At 37.1% G+C, this 17,839-nt stretch overlaps 1 protein-coding gene across 1 annotated transcript in view; it reads left to right on the forward strand.

Moving 5' to 3' along the window:
• Positions 1-17,839, forward strand: part of GABRB3 (gamma-aminobutyric acid type A receptor subunit beta3) — a 502,491-nt gene that overhangs the window by 474,975 nt on the left and 9,677 nt on the right. Inside the window, exons 7-8 of the mRNA XM_007945974.2 lie at positions 770-922; positions 6,823-7,067. Coding sequence (XP_007944165.1) covers positions 770-922; positions 6,823-7,067 — 398 coding nt within the window. The remainder of the gene's footprint in view (positions 1-769; positions 923-6,822; positions 7,068-17,839) is intronic.

Below are 17,839 nucleotides of genomic sequence, written 5' to 3' on the forward strand. Positions count from 1 at the left end.
TTACCAGTAATGTATATGGGAAAAAAGTTTGAGTGTTCCCAGACCCCAAAAATAACCTACCAAATCATCCCAAATAATACATAATACCTGAGATACCACTCAAAACCAAAAAAAAAAAAAAAAATCTGCTTCCATCAAGTCAGATATGACTCATAGCAACACCTCCTTGGGTTTCCAAGGTGGTTTCACTACAGAAGTAGATTGCCCAACCTTCGTTCCAAGGAGTGGCTGGTGGGTTTGAACCACCAGCCTTCTGGTTAGCGGTCAAATGCCTTAGGCATTCTGCCACCAGATCTCTGGGTCAATACCTCTAACACCTTTGACACAAAAAGTGTTTAACCATTTGCTCTGGATGAACTGAGAGGACAATTGGTAAAAGTTTGCCTGGTAACACTATAAGTCAAATCTCCTGTTTATAATGGAGAAGAAAGGACAGTCAGTCATTAATTAAAAGATAAACAAGATATTTGACAACACTTTTTTATTCTGAGCTAAAAGCTTTCCCAAAGTTTTCCAGAGATACTTCTGGTGGATATAGCATTAGTAGAGTATCCTCATCATCACCTTGTAAACAGAGTGAAGTACTTCACCCCTCCCAGGCCTCCTATAGATAAAGTTAGTCAAACAGCAGTCAGGCAAGGAGCAAGCTGCCTTCTTGTGTATTTACCCTGGTCCCTCAAGTGCTTGTTGTTGACCATGGATATTAATGCAAACAATTTCAGTGGCTGTGCCCTTTCTAGAGTTAATGACCCTTCTTTTCCTACCTCAGGTGCCTATCCTCGACTTTCGCTGAGCTTTCGGTTGAAGAGAAACATTGGATACTTCATCCTACAAACTTACATGCCTTCTATACTGATTACGATTCTATCCTGGGTGTCCTTCTGGATCAATTATGATGCGTCTGCTGCTAGAGTTGCACTCGGTATGTGTAGTTTTAAAATGACATCTAAAATGTAGAATAATGGTATCGTTACAGTATTAAGAGAGTTCAAAAGCTATAGTTCAATGATAATTTTTTTTACATCATTATACACATCTTGCATATTATCATGAAACACTAGTTTCATGCATGATTCTCTTGAAGTATCAGTTTAATCATAAAGCTCAAATGTCAGTTTTCAGGCCCATGGAAAGGAAAATATGTTTGCCAAATATCTGTATAATTAAAGTATTTTTGACACTTATTTTAAAGCAAAGAGTAACATCTCCTATTCAAAATTATTCTATGGCCCAAAAGAAGACTTGATTAATTGTACTTCCTTCTTTTTCAATACTATTGAGAAAATATAGCTAAATATTATAGTATATAATTGGAATTACACACTTTAATGAGAATTACAATATGTAATTAGATGCTGAGTAACCCCAAAGAGTTCTAGAGCTCTTTTCTGGCCATTGGTCATTTAACAACTGGATTATTAGCTTGTGTACAATATGTACTATATGTTATAATATTATTTTTATTTTTTTTAACTATTAAAGGAAGACTTATATTTTAGCTTTGAAACATTATTCTCTATTTAGTTAATCATTATGAAACTACATCAACAAAGTAATATTTTAAAGCATAAATTTTAAGTAATTGCAGGACTAAAGAACCATTATCAGATTATCCTCTTTGGGTAGAGTTAGATTTAATTCTTGAAAGTGAAACTATCAACAATAGTTTTTAAATTGATGGAAAAGAATTATCAACATATTTGCTGATAAATAGCATAAGACTTCAGGGATTCAGTTATCTGCTTTTTCCCTCCTTTTTCTGTTTACTACTTTTTCCCAGGATTTTAAACTGATAACAGTTTTTTTCTAGAGAACGTTGTATACCTATGTGTATGTGGATCTCTGGTTTAGATCTACAGATATGTGACTGGCACACTTGCATTGAAGATTAGATTTTTCCAGGAAAGAACAAACAACTATGACTTAAGAAAATCAGGTAACTATTCCAAAAGGTGTTAGGTGAATCAAAAATCACTTGAGAAGAATTAGGTATCAAAAAACTAAAAGTTCTGTATTGATTGTTGTGTATTTCCAATTGTTATATTTTTTTGTTTGTTTGTTTGTATGCCTTTTTTTTTAAGTCTCAAAAAAAAAAACCACCAGGATTTCTTCATACCCTGCTGAAGTTACATTATGACCTTACTCCTTTATTTAAGGTTTACCATTTGTTTCATAGTTTCTTCTCTTTTATTAATGTTATTGGATTACTCTTTGCTATTTTTGTCTTCTTCTTGTCTGGAAAATTCAGGAAAAGAAAATGAATTTGCAGGAAAAGAAACAAATTTTCTTAAGTTGATAGTTGATATCATTTTCAGGTTCTCTTTAAGAAAAAAATACAAAATGTACATATATAAAGCTGCTGGGATCATTCCCTCATGCATGAAATGTCCTATGCATGCAGAGAGCTACAATGGAGGCTTCCTTAGCCTCATCAGGTCTTTGCCTCAGTGAATTTTTCTCTACTAGAAGGACTAGAGAAAGAGAAGTACCAAAGTACTAGGGTTGAAGTGTACTGAAAAAATTTCTTAGATTTCTAGATGTAAAGTTTATACCTGTTTAATTCTATAATATTGACTGCCACCATATGAAGCATATTGACTATCTGAAGTAAGCTATATTCAAACCATGCTCATTACAACATATGAATAAGTTTCCACTTTTTCTTAATGACACAGCATTACCATAAACCTTAACCATCATCATGACTTTGCTGGGATTCAGGAACATTCCAGCCCACACTGGGAAATCATGTCACTGGAAGAGAGAGCAAGATGGAGGCTAGGGTCTGACTGACTCAAGATGTGGGAAATAGGAGTGAGAAGCAGTAGTGACTGGCACTTGACTAGCATCAGGATAAACTAGGGCCTGGAGGACAAGAAGGTGACCTTGACCCTAGGACACACAGTCTGACCTGCAGTTGTGAGTCAACAGGCCCAGGTCTGAGAATCCTCACTCCTTTCTCCCTTTTTCTACTTCATAACCCATGGTCTCAGAGTCTGGGTTCACTTTGACTAGTTAAGGAAGCATATATAATGGGGTCATGAGTACAGAATAACACTAGTATTAACAACAACAAAGGAAATAAAATAATAGTAATACTTGCTGAAATTTATCAAGTATGTACCAGGTTTCCTGCTGAAGTCACTAATGTACTTCTCTTATGGAATACACAGAGAGTCCGTGTCAGAATAGGCAGTACCATTGTCCTCATTTTACAGATCAGGGAAATGAGGCACAAAGAACCTAAAGAACTGGTACAGACTCACATGATTATTAAATAGCAGAAAAACAAATTCAACCCAATTAGTCTAACTCAGGGCCCTCTCCCTTAGCAACTACAGGAATTCCCAAAATGTCAATAGACTTACAAGTATAAATTATTTGGTCTAATACTTTATGGGCTTAAAAAAAAAAAAAAGTGAGAAAACATTATTATTAGTTATGTTTACTGTGGGATTGCTCAGAACATTGAATATGCTGATGTGCTCTGAATCCTTAAAAGGACATGACCGTGGCTTGGAAGGCTATGATGGAAAGTCCATAGGCTGTTCCAATGTCCTGTCCTACAGTGCAAGCCCTGAAATACATAGTGTCACTTGTGGTCACTGATTGGCTGCTATGCAATGAGTGCATTCATGTCTAATGGGGTCCTAGGTGCACTGTGAGGAGCTCTGGTGGTGTAGTGCCTAAGTCATTTGAGAGCTAACCACAGAGCTGGTGGTTCAAACACAACAGCCACTCCTCGAAAAGAAAATTGGGCAATCTACTTCTGTAGTGATGCTGTTTTGAAAACCCAAGGAGAGGTTGCTATGAGTCAGATCCGACTCGACAGCAGTGAGTTAGTGAGTGAGGTGCACTGCACCTGCACAGAAGGACAGATACCACTGTGCGTGCCCTCCCACTTGATCAGGGTGCTGTGGCCCTTTGGTTGGGGGATAGCCTGAGCCCACACTGCTTCTTCCATGGGGAAAGGAGTGCTGGTTCTGCAGGTGGCGGTGCTGTGGAGCTGTTGCATGCACCTCAGGTTTTGAGGGTCCCACTGGCCAATCATCAGATGTCAGTCACGTCAAGCTAGTATTGGAACTACCATTCTGAAAGGTTGGAAGTGGTGAATCAATGATCTTCCTCAAAAACCTCAAGACCAGTGTCAGTGAATAGCAGTATCAGCACTTCAAAAAGTGAAAAATTGCATTAATATAATTTATGCCACATTATTGTGATAACAGTAGAGAGTTACAAAATCTATTTTAAATAAATGATACAAATAACTTATAGTTTTATTTCATAATCATGTTTACACATGCACAGTGCTCTAGATAAGAAGTGAAATAACAGAAGAAGGAAAATGCATCAACCTTTTAAGCTAAGAGCTCATGTAAGCTGAACTAGACTAGAGCATTCACCTTCAAGTCTTACCACATACATATCCACACAAGAGCCAACTAGAAAGGCAAGGCAGCAGCTAATGAAAACAGCATAACCAGAGCTATTTCAAACACATATGCAATGTAGTGGGAGGAACATTACAAAATTTTAGAATAATGGTGAGATAATTTCATATTTTTTAGCATTTGCTTGTTTTTTTCATATTTATTTGTGACCTATAATTATCCTATTGCCATTTTCAAATTTAAAAACTCCCCAGGTGCATATGAATATGAATGTTTTACATAAAGAAGAATCTGGAAATATTCTGATTGTCCTAACTGATTTCCATATATTCCATAAGCAATCATGGATGGCAATTAAACATAAAAATGGTCTCTTAGTTCTTTAATTCTACTATGTGCTCTCAATAGCAATTCAGAGATGAAATGGAAAAAGCATGAGTGTCTTTGAGAGAGCTCTTCTCTCTGTTCTCCCAATGGCTTGTGGTAAGCTCAGCTTTCATCCTCAGGGTCCTCTCTTTGGGACAGGGAATGAGGGCACAGGCCTCCAATGAAGGCCTTGTAGAGATAAAACAGAGAGAGCTGGGAGGAACCCTGGAGGAGACCTGAGCCTGGGCTCCACCGTTGGGAGACCTGGAGCTCAGACTTCTGGGGCCTGCAGTGCCACAGTCATGTGTCTCATTCCTCTGGTTACTGTGGAGGTAAGGCTGTAGCTAAGGTTTCCTTCCTTTGAAAATCTCCTTTTGAAGGGAAAGCCTGACCCCAGCCCACTCTGCTAGGCCCTGGGTGACATATTACAGTCACATCCTAGGGCATCAGTTGCATGTTGTAGAGAACTTCCTTATCAGAGCTGCCTTACTTCTTTGAGAGTTCTTTTCTTTTTTAATTTTTATTTGGTGAAATATATATAACAAAATATTTGCCATTTTATCCATTTTTACATGTACAATGAATGACCAACACCACTATCCATTTTCAAATTTTGCTATCACCCTTAACAGAAGCTAGGTACCTCCTGAACAGTGAGTCCCCTTTTCCCTTTCCCTCCCATTCACCCTTGGTAACCACTAATAAACTTTGGTCTCTGTGCATTTGTCAATTCTAGGTATATCATATAAGTAGTATCATACAATATTTGTCTTTTTGTATCTGGCTTATTTCACTCAGTATAATGTTTTCAGGGTTCATCTGTTTTATAGCATGCATGAGGACTTAATTTATCTTTATTGTTGAGTGATATTCCATTGTGTGCAGATACCACATTTTGCTTATCTATTCATCTTTTGATGGAGATCTAGGTTTTTTCCACCTTTTGGCTCTTTTGAACCTTGAAAAATCATAACATTTAAAATATTATCTCCAAGACAGCAAGCCATCTGGGATAGCTACTATGCCACTAAGAAATGAGTGTTCTATGTCTTTTTGTTCCTGCCAGTGTGACTTAACAGAATTCAACAAGCTCTAGTCTTGGTTCTGACTATCCCCTGTTCTCTGTGGCCTCAAATTATTCAATGTTGATCCTTTGTGTATCAAGAACTGTGTTCACTGCTATGGGAGAGTTGCAAAATATAGTCCCTTCCTTTACATGATTTTGGTGACTACTCACTTCAGTTCCTAATGGAAACAAAGATTTTGGAAAACAATATAAACAAACAATATATACCTAAATCGTTCAACATAATAAAAACTAAAAAAAAAAAAAAAAAGATCTAGTCAATTACCTCAGAGTTTTATATGACACTATACTTTGAATATAATAATTAACTATTGACTTCAGCAAATATTTCCTGAGAGCAGCTTTTATGTAAGATGTTCTTTCTTATGTGCAGAGGGAAATCCACTCTGTGAGATAATCTTCCCTCAGGAGCAGGATTCCACTATTACTTTCTCTTTGAGCTCAGAACTGGATCACAACCTTAACAGTAACTTTAGAGAACATTTCTTTATTTCTTGTGCTTCAATGAGCATGGTAGTAAGAGTTGTTTTCTTATGACCAAGATCTCACTAAATCCTTATTAACAGCCTCACATTTCCAGATGTAGACTACCCCCACCCATCCCTGGTTCTGGAGGATTCCTCTTGCAGACACTCACGTTTTATATTAAATCCTGAACTCATTTTCATTTCCTCTAATTTTCATAAAGGACACATGCTCCTTTGCTGCCCTACACATCTGTCCTTCTCTTAGCATTTCATCTTCTCTACTGCTGACACCAACACCTGTGGGGATGATGCTCAAAGCAGAGATGTTACTTACTGTTCTCAAGTGGGATGCTCCACCCAAATGACAAATTGTATGCTTTATTTCAATCACCAATCATAGTCAACACATTATTCTTCAATCACTTCAAGCAGTGTGAGAAAATACAAAAAGAAAATGAAAAATGAAGAATACAGTAAAGCCTCCACCTCTCACTTTATGTTTCTTTTACAGGGATCACGACTGTGCTGACAATGACAACAATCAACACACACCTTCGGGAGACGTTGCCCAAAATCCCCTACGTCAAAGCCATTGACATGTACCTCATGGGCTGCTTTGTCTTTGTGTTCCTTGCCCTTCTGGAGTATGCCTTTGTCAACTACATTTTCTTTGGGAGAGGCCCTCAGAGGCAGAAGAAACTTGCAGAAAAGACAGCCAAGGCAAAGAATGACCGTTCAAAGAGTGAAAGCAACCGGGTAGGTGGATCATTGTCTTGCCCACACATACTATTCAGGGACACCACCTTACCCATGACAGCTTTTCCGTAGCTACATCTGCTTTCTTGGCTTTTTGAGTAGAAGCTGTATGGTCTTTTGACCATAATCTGAACTATTTCTTCGTGGAAGTCACTGGATTTTATATAAAACAAAAATGAGTGCAGAAGGTGGGAAAGTCAAAATCTTATGTTTCCAATAAAAAGAACAAAACTTGTAGGATACCAGAATTACTGAAGCTCTAGACTGTGGAACCCAAATCTGACACTCAAATGCATTTGTTTATTTATTTATTTTTCCCCAAAGACTTAGATATTTGTTGTTGTTGTTGTTATGTGCCGTCAAGTCATACCTGACTTATAGCGACCCCTCCGTGGGTTGCCGAGGCAGTATCACTATGGAAGTAGATTGCCTAACCTTCCTTCCAAAGAGTAGCTGGTAGGTTTGAATCACCAGCCTTTTGGTTAGCAGTCAAGTGCCTTAGGCACTATGCTACCAGAGCTCCTGACTTAGATATTTATTTGTCTGTAAAATTACAAGTTTGTTTATCCAGCCTGTCATTGCTCTTTCTAAAGGACAACAGACCCTTACTCATACTCCTTATACTCCCTCATGATGGCCACCATCCCTCAGTGGTGCTTGGTCAGGGAGTTCCTTGATTAGGCCTGGCCTGGCCTCTTTTTGGTTTTACTTTGCAAAACACTTGGACCAGGCAAATGATGGTGCATTGCCTTAGGAAGCCTCTGGACTCTCCCTCCAAGAGAGAAAACGGGTTAAGTCCAGCCACCTCCAGTCTAGTTCAACACACTATTCTATCCTTTATTAAAAAATAACTTGATTATATTGATGTCCTGTCATTATTTTTTAATGAAATCAATAGTGTAATGACAGACAATATTTTGGTGAAAACATGTTACAGTTTTGGTATAATCTTTTCATTTTTCCTTTAAACTCTTTCATCTCATAAAATTCTCAAATAGGCATATTGAGGTTATTTAGACTTTCTTTGTTTTTTTCAATGTTTTCACCTTACAGTTGTCTTAGTGCCACCCCATGCCTATACCTCATTCCAGAGTGCAGGCAGTTGCATGAAACCCAGTTGGTGCCCCCAGCTCCAAGGGTAGCACATAGGATATGAGTTAATGATACATGACACAGAGAGAATGGAAATGGCTTTTATTCTTACCACAAAAATACAGTTGTCAGAGAAACCCAGCACTTGTGAATAAAACCAGGCTTCTCCTCTGCAAAAGCATCCTGAATTTCTTACTGTAAAATGAATTTAATATCACACTGGTATGTTTCTAAATTGACTTGCATCCTGATTTGAATATATAGCATTCTTTTGTCACATGGTTGCCAAGGAAATGAGCATCTCTTTATTGTTTCCATCATGCACACACATATACATGCACACGTGTTTGTACACACACACAATGAAGCCTCTTAATTTAAACAGGTTGTAAATTTGTTTCCTTTGCACTTAATGAGCCTGGTTAGAACAGTCAAATTGCTTTGCTACAGAAATATCATTTGAGTATGCAACTTAAATTAAAAAATAAAACTTTCTAACACCCATAGAGAAAGTTAGCTGAAAGTAGAAAAAGTATGTTATAAATCAATGCAGTGGAAAATTTCAGTTTATTTGTAAGGGAATTTTTATTGCTTGTTTTTCTGAGAATGTCTTTCTGTTTTCCTGACATTTTTGTTAAGTATTTTTGAGTTCATATTTTTAAAAATCTGTAATTGTACACCAACTCATAAAGTTTAAATTTGGCATGCAAAGGCATGTGTATTAATTCTAAACATATATTTGATATCCATGAATATAACCATCAGATTATTTTCCCAATGGTACCTAAGAATTTAATGATAATTTTTAAGTTGAAATGAACCTACTGATAAGTTTATATCAAGGTGAGCTAAAGGAAAGTGAAAAAAAAAAATCATAAATTATATGCAAAATAAAAATGGCACTAGATACAGGCCAGGTACTTCATGGGTTATATATAGGTTACACAGACCTTTATGATTATTTACTTATTAACTTGCAATGGTATCTCTTGGAATTGGTTATAAGTGTGGCTTTCTGTGCTACAAAAGAATTACTTTTGAAATATTAAATTCAGCAAGCTCTGTTTTCCATGCTATGGATGAAAGCTGAGCAACAAGTGTGCAGGTGACTGCCCTTCCCCAATTGATAGTGACCCACTGGCATTTTCTTTCCAAAGACCACATTTTGGGACCTAAAAGTTACCCAAGGAAGGAAAGTGCAGTCAGGAACACTGCAGGCCACTTAGGCTCCATGCCTTTGGAACTATGTGTTTATCAATGCTACTATAAAACCATGAGTATATTTTCCTTATATTTAGTAGTTATACAATATCTTAACTTTGTAGTTGACCTATGAAGTTCATATTTTGTAGATAGTCACACAGTTTCTTCTCACATCAGTGGTGTAATATAAGCCTTGACAATAGTTTATTTGTGCTTAACTTCTGTTTGTTCCTGAATTTTCTGCACCCAAGAGTTAGTCTTTGGTTGGAATGAAAGTATTATTATTATTACAAGCAGTCTCAGTTTCCTAAAGCTGCCATAACAAAATACCAAAAAACTAGTTGCCGTATCAGCCATGTCAATTCCTCCTGAGGCCTCTGAGAAAGAAGTTGTTCCATGTCTTTCTTCTAGTTTCTGTGTTTTTGTTATGTTTTGTTTCTGGAAATCTTCACATTACTTTGCTGCTTAGAAATGCACCTTTATGTGACTGTTTTCCCTCTGTGTCTATGTCTATGTCTATTTATATGATGCCCATCTTACAGGATTAGTACCCACCCTAATCCTATATGACATCATTAATCTAACTAATATCTTGAAAGAAGGATCCCATTTCCTGAAACTAGTTTACATTCACAGGTAGAAGTTAGGACTTCAATGTGTCATTCAATCCATAACACAAACCCTGTGAGATTTTTGCAAATTGATCAATAAAATTTAAATCTGTTGATATGGCAGAAAATTTAAATTCTTACCAAGAAATCAGGGCTACACATTTGATAACATTCTTACTAAAGTGCCAGATATCATTCCTCATGGGACAAATAATGCCGTGCTCTTCAAAAATAGAGTATGTTCCTTATTTAGAAGCTTGAAAGTAAAAGAGAATTAGGTATCACCTACATGCCAATCTGGTAATAGACTCTAGGAAAGAGCAAACATTCCTCTACGATATATTCTGCACTAGATATTTTCAATCTTTTAGTGTCAACATCTGGCAAGGTTATAGAGCAGGAAAAAAAACGATATTGAAATCATTGGTTCTAATTATAGCAGATATGAGACATAAACCTTCAAAATAAGGAATATTCATGAAATAGTTTAAAAATTGAATGTCACCTTTGTAGGGCAGTTCTGTCTTATATCTCACCATAGCAACTACTATCTATGTCAAGACTTAAATTCTAGGTGAGAGGAAAAGATTAGTACCCCTTTTGGAAATATTTGTTTAAAATGTCTAGTTCCTAATATTAAACCAATTTTAGCAATCCCTTAAGTCTTTCTATATATATCTTCTAGTAATTTTGGTGTAAATTTTGTTATAAATTTTTTACGTATCAGTTCATGTTTAACTATGTTTTTGTTAAGTGCAGCTGTGATGGCTCCACTCATAGCGACCCTGGGTACAACAGAACAAAATTCTACTAGGTCCCAGGCCATCTTCACAGTATTTGCTACTGTGAGTCCATCATTGCAGCCACTCTGTCAATACATCTTGTTGAGGGTCTTCCCCTTTTTTGCTGACCCTCTATTTTACCAAGCATAATATCCTTCTCCAGGGACCGGTCCCTTCTGAAAACATGACCAAAATATGTGAGAAAAATTCTGGCCATTCTCCCCTCTAAGGAGCATTCTGCCTGTACCGCTTTCAAGACAGGTATGTTTGTACTTCCAGCAGTCTGTGGTATTTTCAACATTCTTCACCAACACCACAATTCAAAGGCATCAATTCTTCTTCACTCTTCCTTACTCATTGCCCAGGTTTTACATGCATATGAACTTATTGAAAATATCATGGGTTGGGTCAGAAACACCTTTATCTCAAAGTGACATCTTTGCCCTTCAATACATTAAAGAGATCTTTTGCAGCAGATTGCCCAATGCAGTATGTCATCTGATTTCTTGACTGCTGCTTCCGTGAACACTGATTGTGGATCCAAGTAAAATGAAATCCCTGACAACTTCAGTCTTTTCTCTATTTATCATTATATTACTTGCAGGTCCATTTGTAAGGATTTTTGTTTTCTTTATGTTGAGTTGTAATCCATATGAAGGTTATAGTCTTTGATCTTCATCAGTAAGTGCTTCAAGTCATCTTCACTTTCAGCAAGCAAGGTTGTGTCATCTGCAAATCCCAGGTTGTTAATGAGTCTTCCTCCAATCCTAATGTTGGGTTCTTCTTCATATAATCCAGCTTTTCAGATTATTTGCCCAGCCTAAAAATTGAATAGGTATAGTGAAATGATACCCTGATGCACACTTTTCCTGATTTTAAACAATGCAGTATTCCCTTTTTCTGTTCAAAGATAGACTCTTGGCCTATGTACAGGTTCCTCTTGAGCACAATTTAATGTTCTGAAGTAACAGTTCTTCACCATGTTATCCAATTTGTTATGATCCATAGACTTGAATGCCTTCACATACTCAGTAAATCACCATAAAATAAATATATTTCTGGTATTCCTTGCTTTCAGCCAAGATCCATCTAATATCAGCAGTGATATCCCTGGTTGCACACCCTCTTCTGAATCTGGCTTGAATTTTTGGCCATTCACTGTTGATACACTGCTGCAACAGCTTTTAAGTTATCTTATGCAAAATTGACTTCTGTGTGATATTAATTATATTGTTGGATAACTTCCTCATTCTGTTGGATCACCTTTCTTTGGAATGAGCATAAATGTGGATCTCTTCCAGTTGATTGTCTAGATAGCTGTCTTCCAAATTTCTTGACACAAACGAGTAAGGGCTTCCAGTGTTGCATCAATTTGTTGAAATTGTTCCATCAATTTCGGGAGCCTTGTTTTTCACTAGTGCTTTCAGTGCAGATTGGAATTTTTTCCTTCAATACCATTAATTCTGGATCATATTCCACATCCTGAAATGGTTGAACTTAAAACAATTCTTTTTGGTAATAGTGACTTTTCCATCTTCTTTTGATGCTTTCTGTATCATTGAATATTTTGCCTTTAGAAACCTTCAGCATTGAAAATTAAGGCTTGCTTTTTTTCTTCAGTTCATTCAGCTTGAGAAATGCCAAGCATGCCCTTCACTTTTGCATTTCCAAGGCAGGAAATCTTTGTGGAAATAGGTTGCCCAGTCTTCCTGAGAAGTGACTGGTGGGTTTGAAGCACCAGTCTTATGATTAGCAGTCAAATGCTTTAGGCACTATGCCACCAGAGCTCTAGTCTCCAATCAAGAGCAAATTTCAATGTCTTTTTTGACATTCATTTTGGTCTTTCCTTCCTTTTTTTTTTTTTTTTTTTTAATGTTTTGCTTTCTTTTCATGTATAATATTCTAATATCATCCTATAACTCATTAGGTCTTTTGTCATTAGCTTTCAATGAGTCAAATGTTCTTCATATGGTCTCTAAATGTAGGTGGGATATAATCAAGGTGATATTTTGACTCTTGTGGACTTGTTTTAGCTTTCTTTAGTTTCAACTTAAACTTGCATATCAGCAAATGATGGTCTCTTTCACAGTCAGCTCCTGGCCTTGTTCTGACTTTGACATTGAACTTCTCCATCACCTCCTTCCATAGATGTAGTTGATTTCATTCCTGCATATTGTGTCTAGTGAAGTTCTCATGAATAGTCACCATTTATTTTGTTGAAAGAAAAGTATTTGCAATTAATACGTCATTGATCTTGCAAAATTCTCTCATGAAGTCTCTGGTATCATTTCTCACTAAGACCATATGTTCCAACTACCGATGCTTCTTTGTTTCCATCTTTTGCATTCCAATCACAAGTAATAATCAAAACATCCTGATTGCCTATTTGGTCAACTTCATACTGCAGAAACTGGTAAAAACTTACCTGAGTTGTGTCCTAAAGCAACTATAAGCTAGTTATAAAAGTCTGAGCACTTGGGAGCACATTTTTTTTACCAATACCATTAACTATGCACAAAATTGAAGTGCTGCCTCATACTCAGGTCTCCTCCATCTTCACCTCCATCAGTTTCCAGGGGTATAACTGAAGATCAATTTCAGGTCAACCCTAAATGCATTACCTTTATAAGATCATTCCTGAAATACCTGGCATTGGTCACAAGGGACATTAATTCATATAAATTTGTTATTAAACTTTAAATATCAAGTAATATCCAGTTGAGCCTACTGTGTCTTCTTCCCTCTGTTTGTGCTATTCCTGAAACTATTATATAAGCTATTATCTCTCTTTCAGTGAGTCTCCTGTTCTTTCTACTAAGATGTTCTTTCCCCTTCATCTATATTGTCCCTTTTCAAAGCCTAAGACAATTGCTCTTCTTCATGATATTTTCCCTTTTCCCTGGACCCATCCTACCTCTGCCACTTCCTTTTCTGGACTGTTGATTTCCTTCTTCTTCCAACTTCCAAAGTACATGCTTTATGTTTGGTAAGTGGTATATCACTTACATCCCATGCACCCATGACATCTTTTCTGCCAGACTGCATCCAATTCTTTGCATCTACACAGATGCCCCCATTAAGATTTAAACATGGGAAGTACTTGTGTCATCTGTGTTCAGAATGACTGATATTTATCCTCATTTGGTCCCACTGAACCCCTATGCTTACTCATTTTCTCTAGTGTGGAGAAGGGAAGGCTCATAAATGTATCTTTTTAGAACCAGGTAAAACTGTGAGTGATAAGACTGTCAAAGTTCATTTGAATAAATGGATTCCAAAATACTGTCCTTCTTTCCTTAAAGAGGAGGTCTTTCTTTATTTAGTATTTCTTTCTACAGAGTTACTAATTATAATCTTCTGGATTTCAATAAAAGGTGCTTCTAATTTGGTATTTTTGTTAACGAGAAAGAGATGATATTATCAGCATGTATTTAAAAATTGCATAAAGGACAATATGCACTATCATTTTAAATGTACTTGTGGATTATATAAAGCTTCCATATGCTAGATTCCATAAGGCAAATGTCCTTCTCTTACTCCTCTCTGGTGGCCCACACCTAGCACAGGCCTTGTATGGAGCAGTGGGCAGTGATATCTTGCAGATAAAAAAATCAAGAGTTAGCTGGGTGCTGCCCTTTCACAAACTCACCTCCAGGTGGCTGCTGCCTTCGTCTTTGGACTCCTGACTCTATGCTTTATGGTTTTGTTCCATCTAAAACATTACCACTTTTAGGAAAACAATTTCAGTCTTTTGAGGTTCTGATTAATATGTAGTTGTTATTGAAAAAAAAATCTATATATTATGTTAAAATTTATATTTATATTTTATATATAAATATAAATTTGAATTTCTTTTATAAATATAAATAGCTTAAAATTTATATTACTTTGTTCATGTTGTCAGAAGGAACTAGTCCCTGGAGAAGGATATCATGCTTGGTAAAGAAGAGGGTCAATGAAAAAGGGGAAGGTTCTCAAGGAGATGGATTGACACAGTGGCTGCAAAATGGGCTCAAGCATAGCAAAGATTGTGAGGATGGCACAGGACCAAGCATGGATTTGCTCTATTGCATGATTTGGAGCCAACTCAACAGCACCTAACAACAATATTATTTTTATTATTATTATTTCATTTTAAGAGCTTGTTTTATGTTCAATGTAATGCATACATTTAGGTTCATTCCCCATTCGCCATGTCCAATCCTAAGCCAGTCTCCTCCCCTCTCTACCCTGTAACCCTTCCCCTGTGCCCCTCATATTTATACATTCCTGTTTATCCTGCATTTCCTCATTTTAAATGTTGGTCCTCTGGTGTCCCATGGTCTATTGCTCTAAAGGATGTATTACCATAAAGTATGTGTGTGCATCATCCTGGGTTGAGTAGTCTGTGTGTACATCTTGTTAACTATTGGGCTGAGAACCCACCTCTAGGGGTGCGTTTTATTGCAGGTGCAGAATGTATTACAGGGCATAGTATTGGGAGTCTTGCCAGATTTCATCTGACTAGTAATTCTGGTCATTATTGAGTGTTTGGATTTTGTTCCACATTTTCCCTCCCACTCTATCCAGGATCTCCAGATTTGATCCTTTCCTGAGTGGTTGGCATTAGTAGCCAGGCACTATCTAGTTTTTCTAGTCTTGAGGGCTATCATGTCCTAGGGCTGATTGCTTCTAAATGCCTTTTTTTTTTTGTGTGTGTGTTTTTTTTTTTGCGTTCTTCTTCATTTCCGACTCTAGGAGACCATTAGCTGCATCTTAGATGGCCACTTGAAAGCTTTTAAGACCCCAGTCGCTACTCACCAATGTAGGATGTGGAGCAATTCTTTTATGTATTTTGTTGTGCCAGTTGAGTATGGTGTCCCCCAGTACCGTGGTTCTGAGGTAGTAGATCTATTGGATCTCTCTCCCATAGTGTCTGGTTGTCTGTTAGGGTTTACTCTGTGTCTGTCTTCTATTGTTTCTGTAAGGACTGCAGGTGTTTTGTATCACTGGTGTCTGTGCAAGATTAGCCTCAGCTGAATCTATCCTTGGTCTAGGATACTTCTGTTTACTGATCCCTCTCTGATCATCTCAGGGGTTTATGTGTTTATCTGTATAGCCTAGTGTTTGGTATTAATGGCAATGCAGTATTGTGGACACATTGGTTACTATTAGCATCTGTCATCTATCTCTTATATGCACAATTTGGTGTCTTCCCTTTTCCTAATGTTATCATGGTGGTCATAAATCCTTCCTGTATATCCCTCCCCCTACCCACATCAGAATGTAGACCCCAACTAGCCCAAATTAATCCCTCCTCTTCCCTCCCCATCCCAGTAACCTACTAAGTGAGTTCTCATTCCCAAGCAAACCCTTCTCTGTCTTTTTACAGAAATGGGCTCATACAGTACTTGTCCTTCTGCGATTGACTTATTTCACTCAGCATAATGTCGTCCAGGTTCATCCACATTGTGAGATGATTCATATATCCCTCATTGTTCTTTAATGTGGCATAGTATTCCATTGTGTGGTTATACCATAATATGGTTATTCATTCATCCGTTAATGGGCATTTAGATTGTTTCCATCTCTTTGTTATGGTGAATTGTGCTGCAATGAACATAGGTGTACATATGTCTGTCAGTACACTCTCACCTCTATAGGATATATTCCTAGTAATGGAATTGCTGGGTCCAATGTTACTTCTATTTTCAGTTTTTTTAAGGAAACTCTACACTGTTTGCCAGGAGCTCTGGTAGCATAGTAGCTAAGGCACTTGACTGCTAACCAGAAGGCTGGAGGTTCATACCCACCAGCCACTCCTAGGAAGGAAGGTTGGGCAATCCTACTTCCGTAGTGATACTGCCTCGGAAACCCAAGGAGGGGTTGCTATGAGTCAGGGCTGACTCGACGGCACATAACAACAACAACAACACACCATTTGCCACAATGGTTGTACAATTTTACAATCCCACCAGCAGTGCACAAGCATCCCAATCTCTCCACAACCTCACCAGCATTTGTTACTTTCTAAAACTTTGCTATTATTGCTGGGGTGAGATGATATCTCATTGTTGTTTTGATTTGCATCTCTCTAATGATTAATGATCATGACCAATTTCTTATGTGTTTGTTGGCTGCTTGTATATCTTCTTTGGTTAAGTGTATGTTAAGTCTTTTGCCCATTTTGAATTCGGTTGTCTTTTTGGTGTTGAGGTATTGAAGTTTTCTGTAGATTTTGGACATAAGTTCTTTATCTTATATGTCATAGGCAAATACTTTCTCCCAATCTGTAGGTTCTCTTTTTACCCTTTTGACAAAAACTTTAGATGCACACAAGAATTTAATTTATAAAAGGTCCCAGTCATCTAGCTACTACTCTTCTCTCTCCTGCACATTCTGGGTTATGCTTGACAGTCTATTTATGCCATAAATTAGGGCTCCCAGTTTAGCCCCTATTTATTTTTGATGAATTTTATAGTTTTGGGTTTTACATTTAAGTCTTTGATCAAGCTGAGTTTGTTTTTGTGTATGGGGTGAAGTATAGGTTTTGTTTCATTTATTTACTGGCGGATATCCAGTTTTGCCAGCACCAGTTGTTAAAGAGGCTGTCTCTTCCCCATTTAATGGGCTTTGGCCTTTGTCAAAGATCAGTTGTCATAGATGGATGAGTTTATATCTGGACTTCGATTCTGTTCCATTGGTCTATCTGTCTATCATTGTACCAATACCATGCTTTTTTGACTACTGTGGCTATATAGTAGTTCTTCAGATCTGGGAGTGTGAGACCTCCCACTTTGTTTTTCTTCTTGAGAAATGCTCTGCTTATTCAAGGTCTCTTTCCTGTCTATATGAAATAAGTAATTAGTTTTTCCATGTCCTTAAAATATTTTTTTGACATCTGGATCGGGATTGCATTAAATGTATAGATTCCTTTAGGTAGTATTGACATTTTCACAATATTTAGTCTACCTACCATGAACAAGGCAGGTTCTTCCATTTATGTAGTGCCCTTGTTGTCTCTTGTAGCAGTGTTTTATAGTTTTCTCTGTATAGGTCTTTTGTGTCTCTGGTGAGGTTTATTCCTAGATATTTTATCTTTTTC

This window comes from Orycteropus afer, unplaced genomic scaffold, assembly GCF_000298275.1.
Source record: "Orycteropus afer afer isolate SDZICR_OR568_19922 unplaced genomic scaffold, OryAfe1.0 scaffold00146, whole genome shotgun sequence".
NCBI lineage: Eukaryota > Metazoa > Chordata > Mammalia > Tubulidentata > Orycteropodidae > Orycteropus > Orycteropus afer.